Raw genomic sequence first — 19331 nt, forward strand, 5'->3', positions numbered from 1 at the left:
CAAATCTAGGGTAATTCAGAATGCTTAAAAGGGCACGAATGTTGAGTAATCTTTATTACACCGATCCTTAGTCAAATTACTGGGTTTAGTTTAAATTTAACATGGCAATCCTATTCAGTTTAATCCCAGATTTTTTTCTGTTAATTGTGGGTATTGAACAGGGTAGGGTTTTTTTTTAAATAAAGAGAAATGGCAGTCAAAAAGCCCAAGCAGCGTTCAGGTCAAAAAAAGGCAGAAAATTAAGTAAATTGGGAAGTATTGATTACGTGATCATTGGTTGAAGAAGAATGTGCTCATTGGTCACAGGTTTCACAATAAATTAGAAACAAAATAAATGAAAAGAGTGGCACACTTCTTTTAAAAATTTTGCACGGACTATTTGAAAATGGTAAGCCGCCAACATGGCACTGTCCTGCCTTGAATCTGATATAACTATTACTATAGATGAGGTCATTGCTCTTGTGACTGCTTTTCATCCATGTCAATAACATAGAACTAATCAGTATCATGAATTAAAATTCCTATGGTACGAAAAAAATCTGTTCAAGATGTTGTTGGTCATTTTTCAAAATATGCTGCTTCACAGTGTCCAATTCTAGTAACTGGTGTACAACTTTCACCTTTTTGTATTTTTCCCTTTTGCCCAAAGTCTAGGGAAGCCTTATTTTTACAATTCAACAATTCTAGACTATATATAGGCAGCAACCATCTTACTTACAGTTCCTTCTGCCTCTCCTTTACTCTCTCTCTGATGGTCCTCAATTCTAAGATTCCGATTAGTGCTATTGCACGTCTCTTGATCAAAATTCCTACCAGAATCTTCTTCCAGACTTGCCAATCCAGTTAGCAGTGCTGCTCCTGCAGCTTGACCAGATTGAAGGTAAATCTGAGAGTTCAAAAAGGCAGTTTCTCCACACCCTAAACATTCAACTACTTCGTGCAGCCCATCTATAGATCCTGCAACTCCATGATCAATTCGAATAATTTCCTCCTCACAATGTGTGGTGGTTAAAAGAATAGGATGAAGCTCATAATTGTAAACATCTGAATGAAACCCATCAATATCTTCATTCTGGTTTCCAAGTAGATGTCCTCCTTGTGTAATTTGCTCTCTATTTTCAGAAAAATCTCCTTTAATTTCTCGGTTTGCTTTTACTTTTTTGAGGATTTCCTGGTAAAACCTCTGATCCTCTGAATAAGAATCTTCCTCACACTTCTTGCTGGCTGGACTCTGAAGCCACCTGTTGTAAGCAGTGGCAAGATTTTGATTCAGTGATGAATGTGAAGAGCACAAGACGTCAGATTCTTTCTCTGAATGGTTCAAGCTCTGATCAGTGAAGGGGTTATAAACATCACAATCTAGAATGTCTGTCACTTTTTTCTCCGATTTAAAATCCTCATCCTGTTCAAGATTATCACACATACCGTGTCCATCTTTCTCTGACACATGATTCAGACAACTTGAAGTAAAAAGAGAATTTATACCAAAATTTTCAGTAACTAATTCTTTGTTAAATAATTCTCTCATATTTGCTTCAGGAATTTTAACTTCGCTCAATGTTCTCATTATGTTTTCTTCTTTACCAAAAAGCTTTCCCACAGTTACGGTTTTGCATAAGTGGCCAACTGGTTTAAATTTGACACTTAGTGTTCCCAAATTCTCAAATAGTTCTGTGCTTTGTCCATTTTGCACAGTTTTGGTGTCCAGCAGCCAGGGCTCACTCATCACTGCATTAAATTCATACTGATCAGTCTGCACCTTCGTCATCAAACACTCTTCCTCAACAGTGTAAGTTGATTCTTTTAAGTACTTGATCTGTGGCATAATCATTTTACCACTGCTATTGCAAAATGAATTTTCCATGTCACAAACTGGCACTGCAACAATCCCTTCAATGCACTCCTCTGGCAAGTTTTCATTAACCTTGTTTTCTTCTACATTACTTTGAGGTATTTCATCAATTGGCTGTTTATTCCAAATTGAATTACCTTTCTGCAGATTTTCAACTGGAATTTTCTTATTTTCTGTGTCATTGAATACAATTACCTGCTCCTCAAGTGCAAATGAAATTCTTTCATTGTCAGACAGCAGTGTTTTTGCAGTTTTCTTACATTTTATTGACTTCTTTGTTATGTTAGCTGATTCTTTACTTATTAAGCGTCCTATACTCATTCTATCGACATTGGAGTCAGAGAAACTCCAGCATCTACCTGCCTCAGGAGCCATCCTGGCCTTTTCTGCCCTATCCAGATCACTGCGACTAGCTAGAAGTCTTTGACCAATAGAAACTGTTCTTCCTAAAATTTTCTCGACGTCTGCAAATATTTTTCGACTAACGTTTTCTCTTTTAAGAGGTTGTAGATTACTTGGGAAATTGAGAGTTATAGATTTATTGACTAGCATTGGCTTCAAAGATGGTTGCAAGCCACTGGCCTCTTTCTGGTCTGTATCCTCAGTCCTAACCTGAGTATCATGCAAACACTCAAGACTTGTAAACTGATGAAGAGGATCATGAGAAGAACAAGCTAGGCTACAATAAGATGGAGAAGGAAGTATTCCTGGTTCTAATTGGCTTGCCTAAACAAAGGATAAAAAAAAGCTTGAAGACAATGTGAAATTCAGCCAGGAGATGTTTTAAATATTTGGTCTCCTAACTGTGAATTATGCTACAGTTTTAGATTAGGGAACTTTATGGAGAGGCTATTTCCCTCTTGCCCAGTCTTCATTTGGTGCTCAGCCCAAATTGGTGTTGGACTCTGAACAGACCTTTTCAATGATAGCCACGTTGGTGTCTGTAGCCATGTTGGTGTCTGTAATCCCAAACAAAATGGAAATCATTTGAAAATAACCAGTTTATAATGGAGAGTAGAGTGGAGGAAGGCTAGACATATTACAGGTTGCATCTTAGATTGGTTATTTTTACTATCCCGCACTTTTCCCACATACCTTATACTTAAAAATGTAACTGAAGCACAGAAAACATACAAGCTGAGATACAGTAAAATGAAATGAATTTAAAAGATTACCCATGCCATGTTCACTGTTGCTAATGGTAGCCCTGTGCTGCTGTATTATTTTTCACTTTACTATTGAGTCATAACAATTAGATAGATAAACCCAAGAATTAAGACCTGCAAATGTCCAATTAGAATAATAGCTTAGAGGAACTAGTTTATGGGATCACCATTTATTCCATAAAGGACATGGAGACATTCCATTTTTGAAATCTAACTTCTCATGTTCTTGACCAAGTTGAAAATTATATAGGTGGTTCTTCAGCCCTGTGCTGGAGCAGACCATTGTGCCTGCAGAAGCCCGGGTCGGGGAATCAGGACTACTGTGTGGTAGTCCTATCTCCAGCCTCCTCTGCTCCGTGACTGCAGTTTTTCCATCTGAATGCAAAATCGCCCTCATTTTTTTTCCAAAGATCATACACTTACAATTTAGCATCATATTAAACAAAAATGTAACACTATTTATAATTATTTTAAGAAGCATGCCAACTTAGATGCAGCAAACAAATCCCCACATGATCACTTAGACCTTTTTGTGCAATAAATAATTGGAAGATGTGGTCCAACTGAGATGGCAATATTTGCATCTCCAGTGCCAAAATTTGTAAAGTTTCTTCTCTGGAAAAACAACTGTAAAATAGGGATGGCATTTTACATGTGAATGACATACATATTTTGTGGAAAGTAACGTTTCATTCACGGTTAACACTAATTAAATATGCACTGTGAAAATTAAATCAAACATATGGTAGTTCAGGGCACCAAAAGAAATGGTTGCATTAAAGACAGAAGAGGAATTTTGAGACTGTATTAAATTACTTTGATACCAAATATTTAATTTGCATAGATACAAATGAGATTTCAATTCAGCATGTCTTTGGTACATGAAAAGGGCCTTTAAAAGAAATAACGCCATCTAATGGCTCCATCCATTTATACAGTGAGTAGCTGAGCCATAGCAACCAAACTTACACAGAAACACATGGAAGTTAAAACATAGAAGCAGGTCATTCTGCTCAACCAGTCCACATTGGCATTTACCCTCCTTAAGTTTGATCACAGTCCGTGCTAGGTTACCTTAGTCAGTGAGGAATTATAATTGGCCTAAGTGCCCTTGAGCTAAGTTTGGGGTACTGGGGGGTGGTGACAGGGGGTGAGGCAGGAGCAGAGCAATTTGGCAGGATTCCCATTCCAAAATTACTATTCAATATAACACTTGGAAGTGCACAAGCGTGAATAACAAGTGAGCTCAGGGTCTGGCAAATAACTTGCTGACGCTCACTCTCAAAGCTCACAAATGGATAATGGCCAATTGCTCAAGATGGCACCAAGCTATACAGCAGCAAGGGATCAGTGTCTTTCAGGAGGCAAAAACAAACTGGAATGAAAACAGAGCAAGGGAGGAAAACAGCACAGGAAACTGGCATAATTAAATTTGGATTCAAGAATTACATAAGAACTAGGAGCAAGAGTAGGCTACTTGGCCCCTCGAGCCTGCTCCACCATTCAATAAGTTCATGGCTGAACTGATTACTCCACATTTCCACCTACCCCCGATAACCTTTCACTCCCTTGCTCATCAAGAATCTATCTACCTCGGCCTTAAAAATATTCAAAGACTCTGCTTCCACCACCTTTTGAGGAAGAGAATTCCAAAGACTCACGACCCTCAGAGAAAAAATTTCTCCTCATCTCGGTCTTCAATGGGCGAACCCTTATTTTTAAACAGTGACCCCGAGTTCTAGATTCTTCCACAAGGGGAAACACACCCACCCTGTCAAGACCCCTCAGAATCTTATATGTTTCAATCAAATCGCCTCTTACTCTTCTAAATTCCAGTGGATACAAGCCTAGCCTGTCCAATCTTTCCTTGTAAGACAGCCTGCCCATTCCAGGTATTATTCTAGTAAACCTTCTCTGTACTGCCTCCAACGCATTTACATCCTTCCTTAAATAAGGAGATCAGTACTGTACACATATCTCCAGATGTCGTCTCACTAATGCCCTGTATAGCTGAAGCATAACCTCCCTACTTTTGTATTCAATTCCCCTCGCAATAAACGATAACATTCTATTAGCTTTCCTAATTATGTGCTGTACCTGCATACTAACCTTTTGCAATTCATGCACTAGGAAACCCAGATCCCTCCGCATCTCAGAGCTCTGCAATCTCTCACCATTTAGATAATATGCTTCTTTTTTATTCTTCCTGCCAAAGTGGACAATTTCACTTTCCCACATATACTCCATTTGCCAGGTCTTTTCCCACTCACTTATCCAATCTGTATCCCTATGTAGCTCCCTTATGTCCTCTTCACAAGTTACTTTCCTACCTATCTTTGTGTCGTCAGCAAATTTAACAACCATACCTTGGGTCCCTTCATCCAAGTCATTTATATAAATTGTAAAAAGTTGAGGCCCCAGAACAGATCCCTGTGGCACACCACTCATTACATCTTGTCAACCAGAAAATGACCCATTTATGCCTACTCTGTTTCCTGTTAGCAAGCCAATCTTCTATCCATGCCAATATATTACCCACTACACCATGAGCTTTTATTTTCTGCAATAACCTTTGATGTGGCACATTATCAAATGCCTTCTGGAAATCTAATTACAATACATCCACTGGTTCCCCTTTATCCACAGCACATGTAACTCCCTCAAAGTATTCCAATAAATTGGTTAAACATGATTTCCCTTTCACAAAACTATGTTGACTCTGCCTGATTACCTTGAATTTTTCTAAATATCCTGCTAGAATGTCTTTAATAATAGCTTCTAACATTTTCCCTAAGACAGATGTTAAAACTCACGGTTGTAGATTTAAGTAGTTCCTTTTCTTTCTTTTCTTTTTTTTCCTTCTTCTTTTTCTTCTCTTTCTTTTTGCTTCCACCCAGAGCGTGCAGTTTCTCACGCTCCAAAGAAACCAGGTTTCGGTATTGTTCATCACACGGATGGTCCCAGGTTGACTGGCCCGACACAAAGTTAAAGTAATAGACATCACCGGTGACATCTTGACTGCCTCGGACAAAAGAAAGCAATCATTCAAAAATATATATATATTTTAAACCATCTTCAAAATCCATGATAATCTAGTTGTGTTTACCCTAAACCACAACATTATTGTACCATGTCACTCAGTTCAAGGGCAATTAGGGATGGGCAATAAATGCTGGCCTGGCCAGTGACACCCACCTCCCATGAGCGAATAAAAAAACTACCAGCACTCATACACAGAAAGTAGGGTAAGCCAAATTTTGACTTACAGAAAATAAGTTATATTGAAAAATATTAACAAAATGCATAGTTTACCCAAAGCAGTTGAGACCTAATAGAGTAACAGAAATAGGTTTTATTTTTTCACCAAAAAAAAAATCAGCAACTTGTGTAACTTTGTATTGTTACAAGTTGGCCCTTTTATAATATATATCTCGGCTCATTTTAATTTACCCAAATTATTGAGGCTAAATTTGAAACTTTCTTGTACAATCTAAAACCTTTCAGAAGGTGCAACTGGTGACAGTGAACTGACCATGTTCACTCTTTTGAATATAATAGAACAGCATTTAAAAATACAAATTTTAAACTGGATAAAAATTTCACCCTCAGATAAAAACTTTACATTCAAAAGAGCTAAATATCACTGAAGATAGTTTTTTCATTAAATTACTCACATTCACTTCTTTCTTCATTTAAACATGCCACATCATGTTTCCTTCGAGGAGTTATGGGTAGATTAAGCAATCAAGGACTCATAGCTTTGATGTAAATCATCTTCCCTCACCAACACACTAACAGTTTACTGATTAGCAGGCCAATAGGATACAGGAATGGCATACTAAAACCAAGGGGTACTTATAATGAACGTATTAGTTCATTTTCATTTCCTTTGAATGGTTTGACTAATGAGTTAAAATACAGAAGAATTTCACTTGAACATGCAAATATGTTTGCTACTGAGAGCAAGTTAATCTCTCAAGAGATTTAGGTAATATAACTCATCCAAAGTTTTGAAAAGAAAACACATGGTATCTCAGAGGGGCTTAAATAAATAAATACAGAATGCTAGTACCCAAGTGGTCCTTCCAATGAAGTTCTGCTCCCCTTTAATGGTCTATGCCTATGACCATCAAATCCATATAATAAAATAGACAAGTGTTTTGATATGTTAAGATTTGGTGTTTAGAACAAATGGAAATTTATCTGGGAGTCAATTGTGTTCTGACTCTTTAACAAAATTATTTCCTAACTCAATCAGATGATTACAAATACTCCTCTTATTTCAAAGGTACTGAATTCAAATGATTTTACAATTCAATATGTGAAGAACATTATTTTGGAAAAAAGCACAGTGAAAGGAAGCATATCCAAAATGGTAAGACTCTTAATAATACAAGAAGATCGATCAAGCATTGCAGATGCACAGATCTTTAAAAGGGAATGCAGATAGAAAAAGACTATAAGGTGGCAAAAAAGTATTTTGGATTTCATATAGGGTCACACAATACAAAAGCAGGCAAGGAGCTTTGAACTTACCATAGGCATGGTAGAAATAGCACCAGTGTGCAACAGTACCAGGATTGAAAAAGTGGGGCTTTTCCCACCAGAACAAAGTTAAGGGAAGATTTACTATGTTTATTGTGATCTAAGAGAAAACTGGTTAAGTATTTGAAAAGGAAGTAAATAAGAGGATATGGAGAAAATGCAAGGGGCAGATAGCTCCAGTTGAAGAGCTAGCACTAGGCCAAATGGCTTCCTTCTTTCTCTACAATTTTATTCTATAGTTTAGGTCAGATGGTTTCACAGGTCGGCGCAACATCGAGGGCCGAAGGGCCTGTACTGCGCTGTAATGTTCTATGTAAATGGAAGCAAATGCCATTACAATGATAGAGGGAACTGTGTTAAACAGGCAGATGTCCAGTCACCAAAATGAGGAAGCAAATGACAGTCTCTGATCCACAACTGTTTTATTGGCAATTCATAGTTCAGTCCAAACATCAGTGCCCACTCTTTCCTTCTAGACTAACTCTCTGTCCAGAGGCAACTCCCCCAACTGGGCAAAAACCCAGCCCTTAAATACAAAACTATAATGAGCATCACCTGTTCTCTGTTAACACTGAAATGAGTCCTGTTTAATTAAAGAGACCAGCATTTTCAATATTGTTAAACTGGTCAGATATAATTTAGAATGGTGTGTTCAGTTTTGGGTGCTCTGTTTTAGGAAGGACAGGCAAGGATATATAAAAGAGAATTCTCCAGGAATATTGGGATGAAGGGACTAGATTATGATGTGATATCAGGCAAGCTTGGGTTATATTCCCTGAAAATGAGGGGTTTAAAGTAATGAAGGCAATCATGGGAGAAGATAGGTAATGAATATTCCCTCTAGTAGCAGAATCCAGAACAAAGAAGATATAATGCTAGAGTTCAAGATAAGCCAATTAAAAGCGAATCATGGAAAAACTTCTTTATATAGACAGCTGTACGAATTTAGACAGCACTGCCTCAAAGGTCATAAATATGAAGATAACAGGTGTTTAAAAGGGAGAAAGATCAATAGTTACTCAGGAAGTAAAAGACATTGCTTGATAGAAAACGTAATTCCACACTGGCAGAAGCACGGGCCGGAGTATGGGAACTACAATGTTGTAACTCTGATCTGTGCTTGCGTTGGGATGCAAATTCTCCATTGAGAGTTCCTCAAATCATTAAAAGTAGCGCAATAAAGAAAAGGCAGGGAATTGGGATTAGACAGAGAGAAGCGCCATGGCTAACTATAATGTTAGAAAAAGTTTAATTGCCCAAATAGCTCATCCTTGTTCTTGTGTAAAGGAAGATAGAGAAATACATCTTTAATGACAATCCATTAAAAATTTAGGCCAATTTAAACACAACATTTTTAAAAATGAAATTTAAATTTTATATCTAATTTTAATTGATTGTCATTTAGATCAATTCATCACAATATAAACTACTACACTCTAGATCAAATTTTAAGTGGAATATGACCTTATTAAAGCTAATTTTATGCAGGTGGCACTGAACTTTAAAATGGTGCATTTATGACTAAACAAACATTGTCTATTCTATACAGAATCCTATAATTAAGCAATAAATGTCGGTAGACCTGAGTGTACAAAGGAATAAATGGCTCCTATGCGTTTCCCGGCATTTAATCATCAGGCAGCAGCTGTTTTTATTATTTTGCCAGGTGATCTCTGGGCTGCCAACATTTACTAACATTTACTGCTGTTTGGTTCATGAATTTTTAGAGAACATGCTTTATTAATTTATTAGTTAAAATATAAACGTTTTAAAAGGTTTCATACAACACCAGTGAACTATACAGTACACACACAATCAACTTGGATACGCTGTTTGTCCAATTCCCCCCATCCCACCATTTTCTCTTGGTGGATGTTCTTTTCTCAACAATGGCGTTGAACTTGTACAGCTATGCAAACAGTATAGTTTAATTAGGATCCAATAAAACAACAGATGACTAAAAATGAAGTTATGTACATCTACCTACATATAGCAGTGACTTTATGACATTGATACAATCTCCAAGTTGTGACTGCTACACAAGTACACTGTATAATTTGCACTAAAGCAGCAAAAGTTATTACATGAATATAGCACCACCAAGCCCTTTTTTTTTTGTAGAGTACTACACCCTCTTCTTTTACAGGTAAACACTGCTCATTATTTTAATGCAAACACAGTGCAAAATGGAGCAGAGCAGCCAGACACAGAAATCAAGTTTATCACCCAAGTCTCACTAAACCAGGATCTGCCATTCTGTCATTAAGTCTGCAAATCCTTGTAAAAAGGGATTTACTGTCCCAAATGTAAATGTCTGAATTCTTGAACAGGGATTAATGGGTAAAAGGAAATAACCATTTTTATAAAACAGCTGGCTTTGTACAGTTCAAATATGTAACATTTTTCTTCCAATAGTGCAGGAACAGAGACACAGCTGAGTCCTGTTACAGGCAACAGGTCGAGGTAGACCAAAAAGCACAGGTGCATAAGACAGGGACAGCACCATTCTTACATAGGAACAGGAGGCCATTCAGCCCCTCAAGTATGTTCTGCCATTCAATCAGACCATAGCTGATCTGTACTTCAACTCAATTAACCCATCTTTGATAACTTTACCCAAAAGTCTACCTATCTCCATCTTGAAAATCCCAACTGACCGAGCACCCACTTTGGGAGGATGATGGGGATGTATGGGGGGGGGGGGGGGGGGGGTGGTGGGGGCGGTCGGGGGGTTGCGGAAAAGAAAGAGTTCCACATTTCCACTACCATTTGTGCTTCCTAATAGCACTCCTGAATGGTCAATATGCAATTTTAAAACTGTGCCTACTTGTTCTGGATTCCCCTCTAGAGAAAATAGTTTTTCTGCACCTACCCTATCTAATTCCTTTATCTTTCCAAACACATCAATTGGATCGCCTCCTCAACCTAAGATCAAAGGAATACACCAAGTTGATGCAACTGTGCTCATAATTTCATCCTTTAAGCTCCACTATCATTCTTGTAAATCTGCACTGTATAAATCTTTCCTGAGCTGTGGTGTCCAGAACTGAATGCAGTACTCCAAATGGGTCTGACCAAGGCCCTGCACAAATGAAGCATAAACTTCCTCCCCAATGTATTCCAACCCTTTGAGTAAAAGCCAATATTCCATTATCCTTTTTTGTACCAGCTTTGAGTGATTTGTGTACATTGATATCCAAATCCCTTTGCTCCTTCCCAGTTCTTAGTGTCTCACAATTAAGAAAAAGGTTGTTAGAATGTGAAATGCTTTGTTCTAGAGGTAAGATTAATTGGGATGTTAGTTACTTACTCAGGAAGGATATTAAAGGATATGGAGATGGCAGTGGGTGGTGGGGGGAATGGGATTAAAAAGAGTTGCCACAGCTATCAAAATGGTAGAGCAAGCCCAACGGGTCAACAAAACTTACTCTTCATTCCAAATGACTGGCTACACAGGGAGCAAAATTTGGACTTGCAAATATATAATGCAATCGGGGCATTACCAGAAAGAAGCTCATAGAAGTGAACACATAATAGGTGGCACAGTGGGCCAGTGGTTAGCACCGCAGCCTCACAGCTCCAGTGACCCGGGTTCAGTTCTGGGTACTGCCTGTGCGGAGTTTGCAAGTTCTCCCTGTGACTGTGTGGGTTTCCGCCGGGTGCTCCGGTTTCCTCCCACAGCCAAAGACTTGCAGGTTGATAGGTAAATTGGCCATTGTAAATTGCCCCTAGTGCAGGTAGGTAGTAGGAGAATGGTGGGGTTGTGGTAGAGAATATGGGGTTAATGTAGGATTAGTATAAATGGGTGGTTGTTGGTCGGCACAGACTCGGTGGGCCGAAGGGCCTGTTTCAGTGCTGTATCTCTAAATAAAAATAAATAAAATAAAAATGTCAGAAAATTCCACAAAGAGGGGATTGTATTCTCAAATCTCTGATTGCTCAGTGTAGTTTCTAGGCATATTTACCATTTTGGTATTAATATGTTACAGAAAAAATTACACCTCAGCCAATACAATTCAGTACTGTACCAACATACTTCATAACTTCAAGTTGCTCTCACCATTATCACAATCAGTGACAGACATGTAACCACTAGCACTTTACCCTTGTACTACATAGCCCAAATTGCCCTGATCTGACACAACACAAGTTTGAAAGGACTAAATGTGTAACTGTATTGTATTTCCATGTTCCAGTATTATGCATTACCAAAATCATATTGAAAAGTCGACTGGTCTTCTGTCATCTTACCAGGGCTTCCATTCTTGGGGTAAAGGTGCCACAATGCCCTCCCTGGCTAACCACATTAGCTCTGGTTCATTTTCAGGATCAATTCCTATCTCGCGGGCATATTCTTGGATTTCTGTAGAAGGAAAAAAAATTACTTGTTTTTAACCATTTAAATAAAACATTAAGTAACAGTGCCCGAGCTAGAGTTTCTGCTAGTTATTCCTTCCACCATGACTTTCAAAGCTCAGATGTGGCAAAACAAAGGGGCTAGGTATTGTTTGCACTGGAAGTTAGAAGGGAAAAGCTGGCCTCCAAACTGGCCAAAAACGAACGATGGTAGAGGTGAACACATTGGTCTCCTATTAACTCACCTTGACGAGGAATGGTGTATGACACTGGAAGAAAGATGGGTAGGGAAGAAAATAATCCAACACAATTTCAATCCCTTCTTTCTTTCCATCCTTCTTTCCCGCCCCACTCGATGCTTTAATTAGTTGTACAAAACTGGATTAGAAATAAAGTGCCTGGATGGAACTTTCAGCTTCAGATGGGGCATAAAAGTAGCATCATCAGATCAGGCAGCCTTTATACACTCCGTCTGATTTTCCTTCCCACTGAAGTTGAAAATGTTGCATTACGTTGCAAGATGTAGACTGTAAAGTATATCCTAGTCCAAATGCATTACTAAAGTCTCACACTGTGAACCAGAAGCAGAGCCTCTATATTTTGGAGCATGGCAAATCAGCACACACGTGCACACACTCTACATTAAAGGCTCCAACAGTAACCATCAGTCAAAGTTGGCTGCCTCATGCTCAGCAAGATCTGTTGTCAACTGAACTATTGGTTATGTCATTTTTCTGCAGAAGCAAACTCATGACCCCTCTCCTGCTGCTAAAAGCCACAGATTCATTGTGACTTATTAATCTGTAATGCAAAGTGGAAGAATACTAATCACTAGTGTGAAAATAGAAATTAAAAGGCCCAAGCATTAAGCCTCAAACTGCAACCCAACTATTTCTACAGATTAGGGCAAAAGATTTTCAGTTTATTTTGTTAAAGTGTCACGATGCCTACAAAAGCCTCATCGGAAACCTCCTCTTTGATAATGCCTTTGGTTTCCAGTCCTAACTCTTCTCCCAACCAGTGTCTGATTATTTTGCTACATTGATTACATTTCAAGGCACTATAAAAGTATGTATACATGATCATTTTTGCATAAATATACAAGTCTACTATAAACATTAAAATATGTTACAATTAGTAGTAGAGGTCCCAGATGACTGTTGGTAAATATATTATGCAGCTGTTACTAAGACATAGAGATCAGAGAGCCTCTGATTCAGTCCCTGGTCTGTGATCAGTTAACTGATCTTGGTAAGGGTAACAATGGGGGCACTAAAATCCCCAGTCCAAAGAATGTTATAGAAGATTATATTGGAGGGGGAGAGACAGCATGGTGTTGGGAGGGGGGGGGGGTGGCAGCGTAGGGAAGAGACGGCAAGGTTGGAAATGATGACGCGGGGTAGGGGAGAAGGGAAACGATGGCATGGGGGGTGTGGAATATGAGATGGCAAGGGAGGGATGGAATGTGAGCTGGGAATGGCATAGAAAGAAGGAGTGGGATAGGGGATGATATGAGAGATATAAAAGGAATAGGATGGTGGGTAAGAGAGGGATGACATGGCAAGTATGGAATGACATAGGATGGGGATTTGAAGAAGTACTGTTGCAATAAAGACACTAATTTCACCACAATTTTTATTGGGGGAGGGGGGTGGGGGAGAAAGAGAGAGGGGTTGGGGGAGTACCTAGGATTCCCAGTTCACTTTCTGCAAAATGCTTGTTGTCATATGAGAACAGTATCAGACTAGCCACTGTCATGTGACTTTAGAATTCTCTGCCTCAGAAGGTGGTGGAGGGAGGATCATTGAATATTTTTAAGGTGGAGGTAGATAGATTCTTGTTAGGCAATGGAATCGAAGATTATCGGGGGTAGATGGGTGTGTGGAATTCGAGACAGAAAAAGATCAGCCATGATTTTATTGAATGGCGGAGCAGGATCAATAGGCCGAATGGCCTACTTCTGCTCCTAACTGATATGGTCGTATCCTGCCAACCCACAACTAACCCAGCTCACACACATAGAGAACGACTGAGATATCTGGTAGCACCCATGAAGCTATCCTCGTTTGAGTCAGTGCCTTCACAAGACAGGGGGGGAAGGGGGAGAAGACAGGGGGGGGGGGAGAAGACAGGGGGGGGGGGGGAGAAGACAGGGGGGGGGGGGGAGAAGACAGGGGGGGGGGGAGAAGACAGGGGGGGGGGGAGAGAAGACAGGGGGGGGAGAGAAGACAGGGGGGGGGGAGAGAAGACAGGGGGGGGGGAGAGAAGACAGGGGGGGGGGAGAGAAGACAGGGGGGGGGGGGAGAAGACAGGGGGGGGGGGGAGAAGACAGGGGGGGGGGAGAAGACAGGGGGGGGGGAGAAGACAGGGGGGGGGGAGAAGACAGGGGGGGGGGGGAGAAGACAGGGGGGGGGGGGAGAAGACAGGGGGGGGGGGGGAGAAGACAGGGGGGGGGGGGGAGAAGACAGGGGGGGGGGAGAAGACAGGGGGGGGGGAGAAGACAGGGGGGGGGGAGAAGACAGGGGGGGGGGAGAAGACAGGGGGGGGGGAGAAGACAGGGGGGGGGGAGAAGACAGGGGGGGGGGAGAAGACAGGGGGGGGGGAGAAGACAGGGGGGGGGGAGAAGACAGGGGGGGGGGAGAAGACAGGGGGGGGGGGAGAAGACAGGGGGGGGGGAGAAGACAGGGGGGGGGGAGAAGACAGGGGGGGGGGGAGAAGACAGGGGGGGGGGAGAAGACAGGGGGGGGGGAGAAGACAGGGGGGGGGAGAAGACAGGGGGGGGGGAGAAGACAGGGGGGGGGAGAAGACAGGGGGGGGGGAGAAGACAGGGGGGGGGGGAGAAGACAGGGGGGGGGGGAGAAGACAGGGGGGGGGGGAGAAGACAGGGGGGGGGGAGAAGACAGGGGGGGGGGAGAAGACAGGGGGGGGGGAGAAGACAGGGGGGGGGGAGAAGACAGGGGGGGGGGAGAAGACAGGGGGGGGGGAGAAGACAGGGGGGGGGAGAAGACAGGGGGGGGGGAGAAGACAGGGGGGGGGGAGAAGACAGGGGGGGGGGAGAAGACAGGGGGGGGGAGAAGACAGGGGGGGGGGAGAAGACAGGGGGGGGGGAGAAGACAGGGGGGGGGGGAGAAGACAGGGGGGGGGAGAAGACAGGGGGGGGGAGAAGACAGGGGGGGGGAGAAGACAGGGGGGGGGAGAAGACAGGGGGGGGGGAGAAGACAGGGGGGGGGGAGAAGACAGGGGGGGGGGAGAAGACAGGGGGGGGGGAGAAGACAGGGGGGGGGGAGAAGACAGGGGGGGGGGAGAAGACAGGGGGGGGGGAGAAGACAGGGGGGGGGGAGAAGACAGGGGGGGGGGAGAAGACAGGGGGGGGGGAGAAGACAGGGGGGGGGGAGAAGACAGGGGGGGGGGAGAAGACAGGGGGGGGGGAGAAGACAGGGGGGGGGGAGAAGACAGGGGGGGGGGAGAAGACAGGGGGGGGGGAGAAGACAGGGGGGGGGGAGAAGACAGGGGGGGGGGAGAAGACAGGGGGGGGGGAGAAGACAGGGGGGGGGGAGAAGACAGGGGGGGGGGAGAAGACAGGGGGGGGGGAGAAGACAGGGGGGGGGGAGAAGACAGGGGGGGGGGAGAAGACAGGGGGGGGGGAGAAGACAGGGGGGGGGGAGAAGACAGGGGGGGGGGAGAAGACAGGGGGGGGGGAGAAGACAGGGGGGGGGGAGAAGACAGGGGGGGGGGAGAAGACAGGGGGGGGGGGAGAAGACAGGGGGGGGGGGAGAAGACAGGGGGGGGGGAGAAGACAGGGGGGGGGGAGAAGACAGGGGGGGGGGAGAAGACAGGGGGGGGGAGAAGACAGGGGGGGGGGAGAAGACAGGGGGGGGGGAGAAGACAGGGGGGGGGAGAAGACAGGGGGGGGGAGAAGACAGGGGGGGGGGGGAGAAGACAGGGGGGGGGGGAGAAGACAGGGGGGGGGGGGAGAAGACAGGGGGGGGGGGGGGGAGAAGACAGGGTGGGGGGGGAGAAGACAGGGGGGGGGAGACTATCCCCTAGTATAATTACCCTAGTATAATTATGCTGTTGTCCCATATAGAGAGATAGAAATGCATTAAAAGTATCAATAAAAAGTACAGCAAATTAAAAAGTGTTTTAAATAAATCAATTTGCTTTTGACAGAAAAGGCTGAAGATTGGGTAAGGCAGTACAAGTCTAACCAAAATGTGGGCAATGCTGCCCTCTATGTACAGAATCTTGCATCTGCGAAAAGCTGGATGGCTAGAAATATTAGTTAACATTTACAGATATGTCAGCCAATGTTCCAACCATGAGTCCTGGTTTACTGATTAACTACGTAATGGCTGCTCTGTGTCCAAAAATAGACATGAAGAGCTGAATTTTCTGCCCGGGGGCAGGAAGCTGGAGTTAGGTCTGTTTCTGGGTCCCGAGCACGCACCCCCACCCTCCCCGGCGGGCAGCAGTCACTCTTTGGGATTTTCACAGCGCCACCCCCTTAACTGGCATGGAGAGAGGTTCCCTGTTCAATTAAGGGCGGCAGGTGGGCTTCAAATCAGAAGGCTTCCAGCTTGCTAGGAGCAACAGGCTGCAATGGATGGTAAGTAACTAAGGGGACAATCAAAATTGCAGGCACCCTCTCACCAACTATTTAAAAGTTTGTTTTTTATTTAAACAGAAAAAACTGCCAAGCCACCACTGTTGGAGTTGTGGGGATGAGGAAGCACCCCTCTACAGGGTGGTCTTTGGCTGCACCCACGCCCAGGCAGGCAGAGACGGCCTGTTGGCCTTCCTGCAGTGCTGGCTCACAGCCTTCCGCTGGATGTACACCTCCAGGCAGTTAAACTGTCGCCACAAGTCGGGAAACTAGACGTCAACAAAAAAAATCACAGTCAGCTTCATTTAACTGTGGTTAACAATGCTTTTAATGAGCCTAAAATAAAAGGAAAATACTGTAGATGCTGCAAATCTAAAATAAAAACAGAAAGTACTGGAAATACTCACATCAGGCAGCATCTGTGGAGAAAGAAGCAGAGTTAATGTTTCAGGTCTGTGACCTTTCAAGGTGGCCCATTTCACTGCTTAATGTGGATTACAAAATTCTGTTCAATCTCATTGCGAATCGGAATTGGTGATGCACTCGGATTAGACCCGGACTGTACCCGGCAGGAAGATTCTGATAACCTCATGCTACTCATGAATACGATCGCCTTTGTGCGAGATGAGGTGGGGCTAGCAGGGGGGGTGAAAAGGGTTTGACACCTGCCTCATCAGCTTGGACCAGAAGGCCTTTGACAGAATATTGCACACCTATATGATGGACATGTACTCCAAAATGGGGTTTCGGGAGGGAATCAGTAATTGGATCCAATTGCTCCACACAAACATCAGTAGTGCAGTTTCAATGGGTGGGAATCAAAAAGCTTTCCGATCAAATCTGGAGTCAGGCAGGGCTGTCCTCTCTCCCGTCTTGTTCAGGTGCTGCATCAAACCTTTTGCCGAGTCCATCAGGAAGAATGCGAGCATAGGAAGGGTGACAATCCCAGGCAGTGGACACACTCAGGTCAAAGCCTCCCTGTAGAGGGAGGATGTCGCCATCTTTCTGCTCAGATCTGTGGTCAGTGCACAGACTGATGAGCATCTGCCCCAGTTCCAACTAGCCTCTGGAGCCAAAGTAAATCGTAGCAAGTGCAAGGCTATGTTCTTTGGGAACTGGGATGACTGATCCTTTGTCTCCTTCACCTCAGGTCAGACGACCTGAAGGTGCTGGGGATATGGTTCAGAGGAGCCGGGGCGTGCACCAAAGATTGGAAGGAACATATAGCCATGGTGAAACAGAAACTGGGCATGTGGCAGCAGCACACCCTCTGCATTGTGGGTAAGAACCTGGTCATCAGGTGTGAAGCACTCACGGTATTGCTCCATATGGAGCAGGTCTGGCCCACAATCTACTCCTGTGCTGTGGTGATCACCAGAAATATCTTCCAGTTTTTCTGGTGATTGAAAATAGACCATGTCTGCAAGGACACAATGTACAAATCTCTGGATAAAAGGGCAGAAAAAGTACCCAATGTCACCCTCATCCTGATGACATCCTTTGTGTGCAGCTGCATCAAGCTGTGCGTAGATCCTTGGTACACAAACACCAAGTGTCTCTACTTACAAGGTTCTATCTGTCTCCTGTGTTGCGAAGGATGGGTCTGGTCACGTTGCCACAGAACTCTCCATTTATTTGCACCATGCAGTACCACCTGTCCCTTCAAATGCGAAGGAAACATTGCACCAACAGTAATGTGGAGGAAGAGAGGTTTGTTTTTTGTTGAGAAACTCAAGAAATAAGGACAGACAGACAGGACATCAAGGTTTAGATGAGTTGGATGAATTATTACTGATTAGGTGAAGCCAGGTTAGGGTATTAAAAGCTATTAAATTGTAGGAACAAGGCAATATAGAGGAAGCTCACAGTACTGGGAAAAAACAGGTTCGAGTGCAATGATTTGCTTCAGTGATAGTTGGAGTGCAAGTGCAGCCTGAAATATACTGCAGTATTAATGTGCCTCTGTACAGTATCAGTGTCATTAGATCATCTGCTGCCCTTATTCAACGACAGTGCATTGATAACATTTCATCAAACATCTGTGTCACCCTTCCTCCCCTCTCTTTTCCTTGTCATTAGTTTTGGTTCAAGTCTGAATGGCTTTTCTAACGATAAGGAAAATTGCTAATGGCAGTTAAAGACTGCCAGCACAGTGGCGCAGTGGTTAGCACCGCAGCCTCACAGCTCCAGCGACCCGGGTTCAATTCCGGGTACTGCCTGTGCAGAGTTTGCAAGTTCTCCCTGTGACCGCGTGGGTTTTCCCCGGGTGCTCTGGTTTCCTCCCACAGCCAAAGACTTGCAGGTTGATAGGTAAATTGGCCATTATAAATTGCCCCTAGTATAGGTAGGTGGTAGGGGAATTGAGGGAAGCCGGGGATGTGAGAGGGTTTTGGGATTAATGTAGGCTTAGTATAAATGGGTGGTTGATGGTCGGCACAAACTCGGTGGGCCGAAGGGCCTGTTTCAGTGCTGTATCTCTAAATAAAAACAAAAAATGTGTCACCTGAGGAAATTAAATTTAAACCTTGGTTAACGAAACATAAATTGTACCCAGGCTATACAGCAATATTTTAAACATCATGTGCGAATACAATCCTCTAAATATTACTATATTCATATAGACAACCCATAAGTGACAGTGCATAAAGATTCTACAGGATTTAAAAAAAATTAACTTCTACTACTCTCTGATCAGAAAGGCAAGAGTAATAGAACTGTGAAAATTGGCTCCCAAAAAACAACAAATGCATTTAGTACCCAAACAAAAGTTTTTAAAAACTACTGTATTGGCAAATCTAGGTGAAAGGCC

General features: G+C 43.3%; 1 protein-coding gene across 7 annotated transcripts in view; it reads right to left on the reverse strand.

Moving 5' to 3' along the window:
* The window catches only part of LOC137381443 (centrosomal protein of 164 kDa-like), a 173706-nt gene that overhangs the window by 129373 nt on the left and 25002 nt on the right, over positions 1-19331 (reverse strand). For 6 of the 7 annotated variants that reach the window (XM_068054036.1, XM_068054040.1, XM_068054037.1 and 3 more), the window contains 2 exons: positions 11815-11926; positions 5832-6036 (listed from right to left, as the gene is read on the reverse strand). In XM_068054036.1, the coding sequence (XP_067910137.1) occupies positions 5832-6036; positions 11815-11926 (317 nt within the window). Of the gene's footprint in view, positions 1-5831; positions 6041-11772; positions 11927-19331 lie in introns of those variants that run through there. The other variant, XM_068054039.1, reaches the window with a different exon arrangement.

The sequence above is a fragment of the Heterodontus francisci genome, chromosome 22, assembly GCF_036365525.1.
Source record: "Heterodontus francisci isolate sHetFra1 chromosome 22, sHetFra1.hap1, whole genome shotgun sequence".
In the NCBI taxonomy this organism is placed as follows: Eukaryota; Metazoa; Chordata; class Chondrichthyes; order Heterodontiformes; family Heterodontidae; genus Heterodontus; species Heterodontus francisci.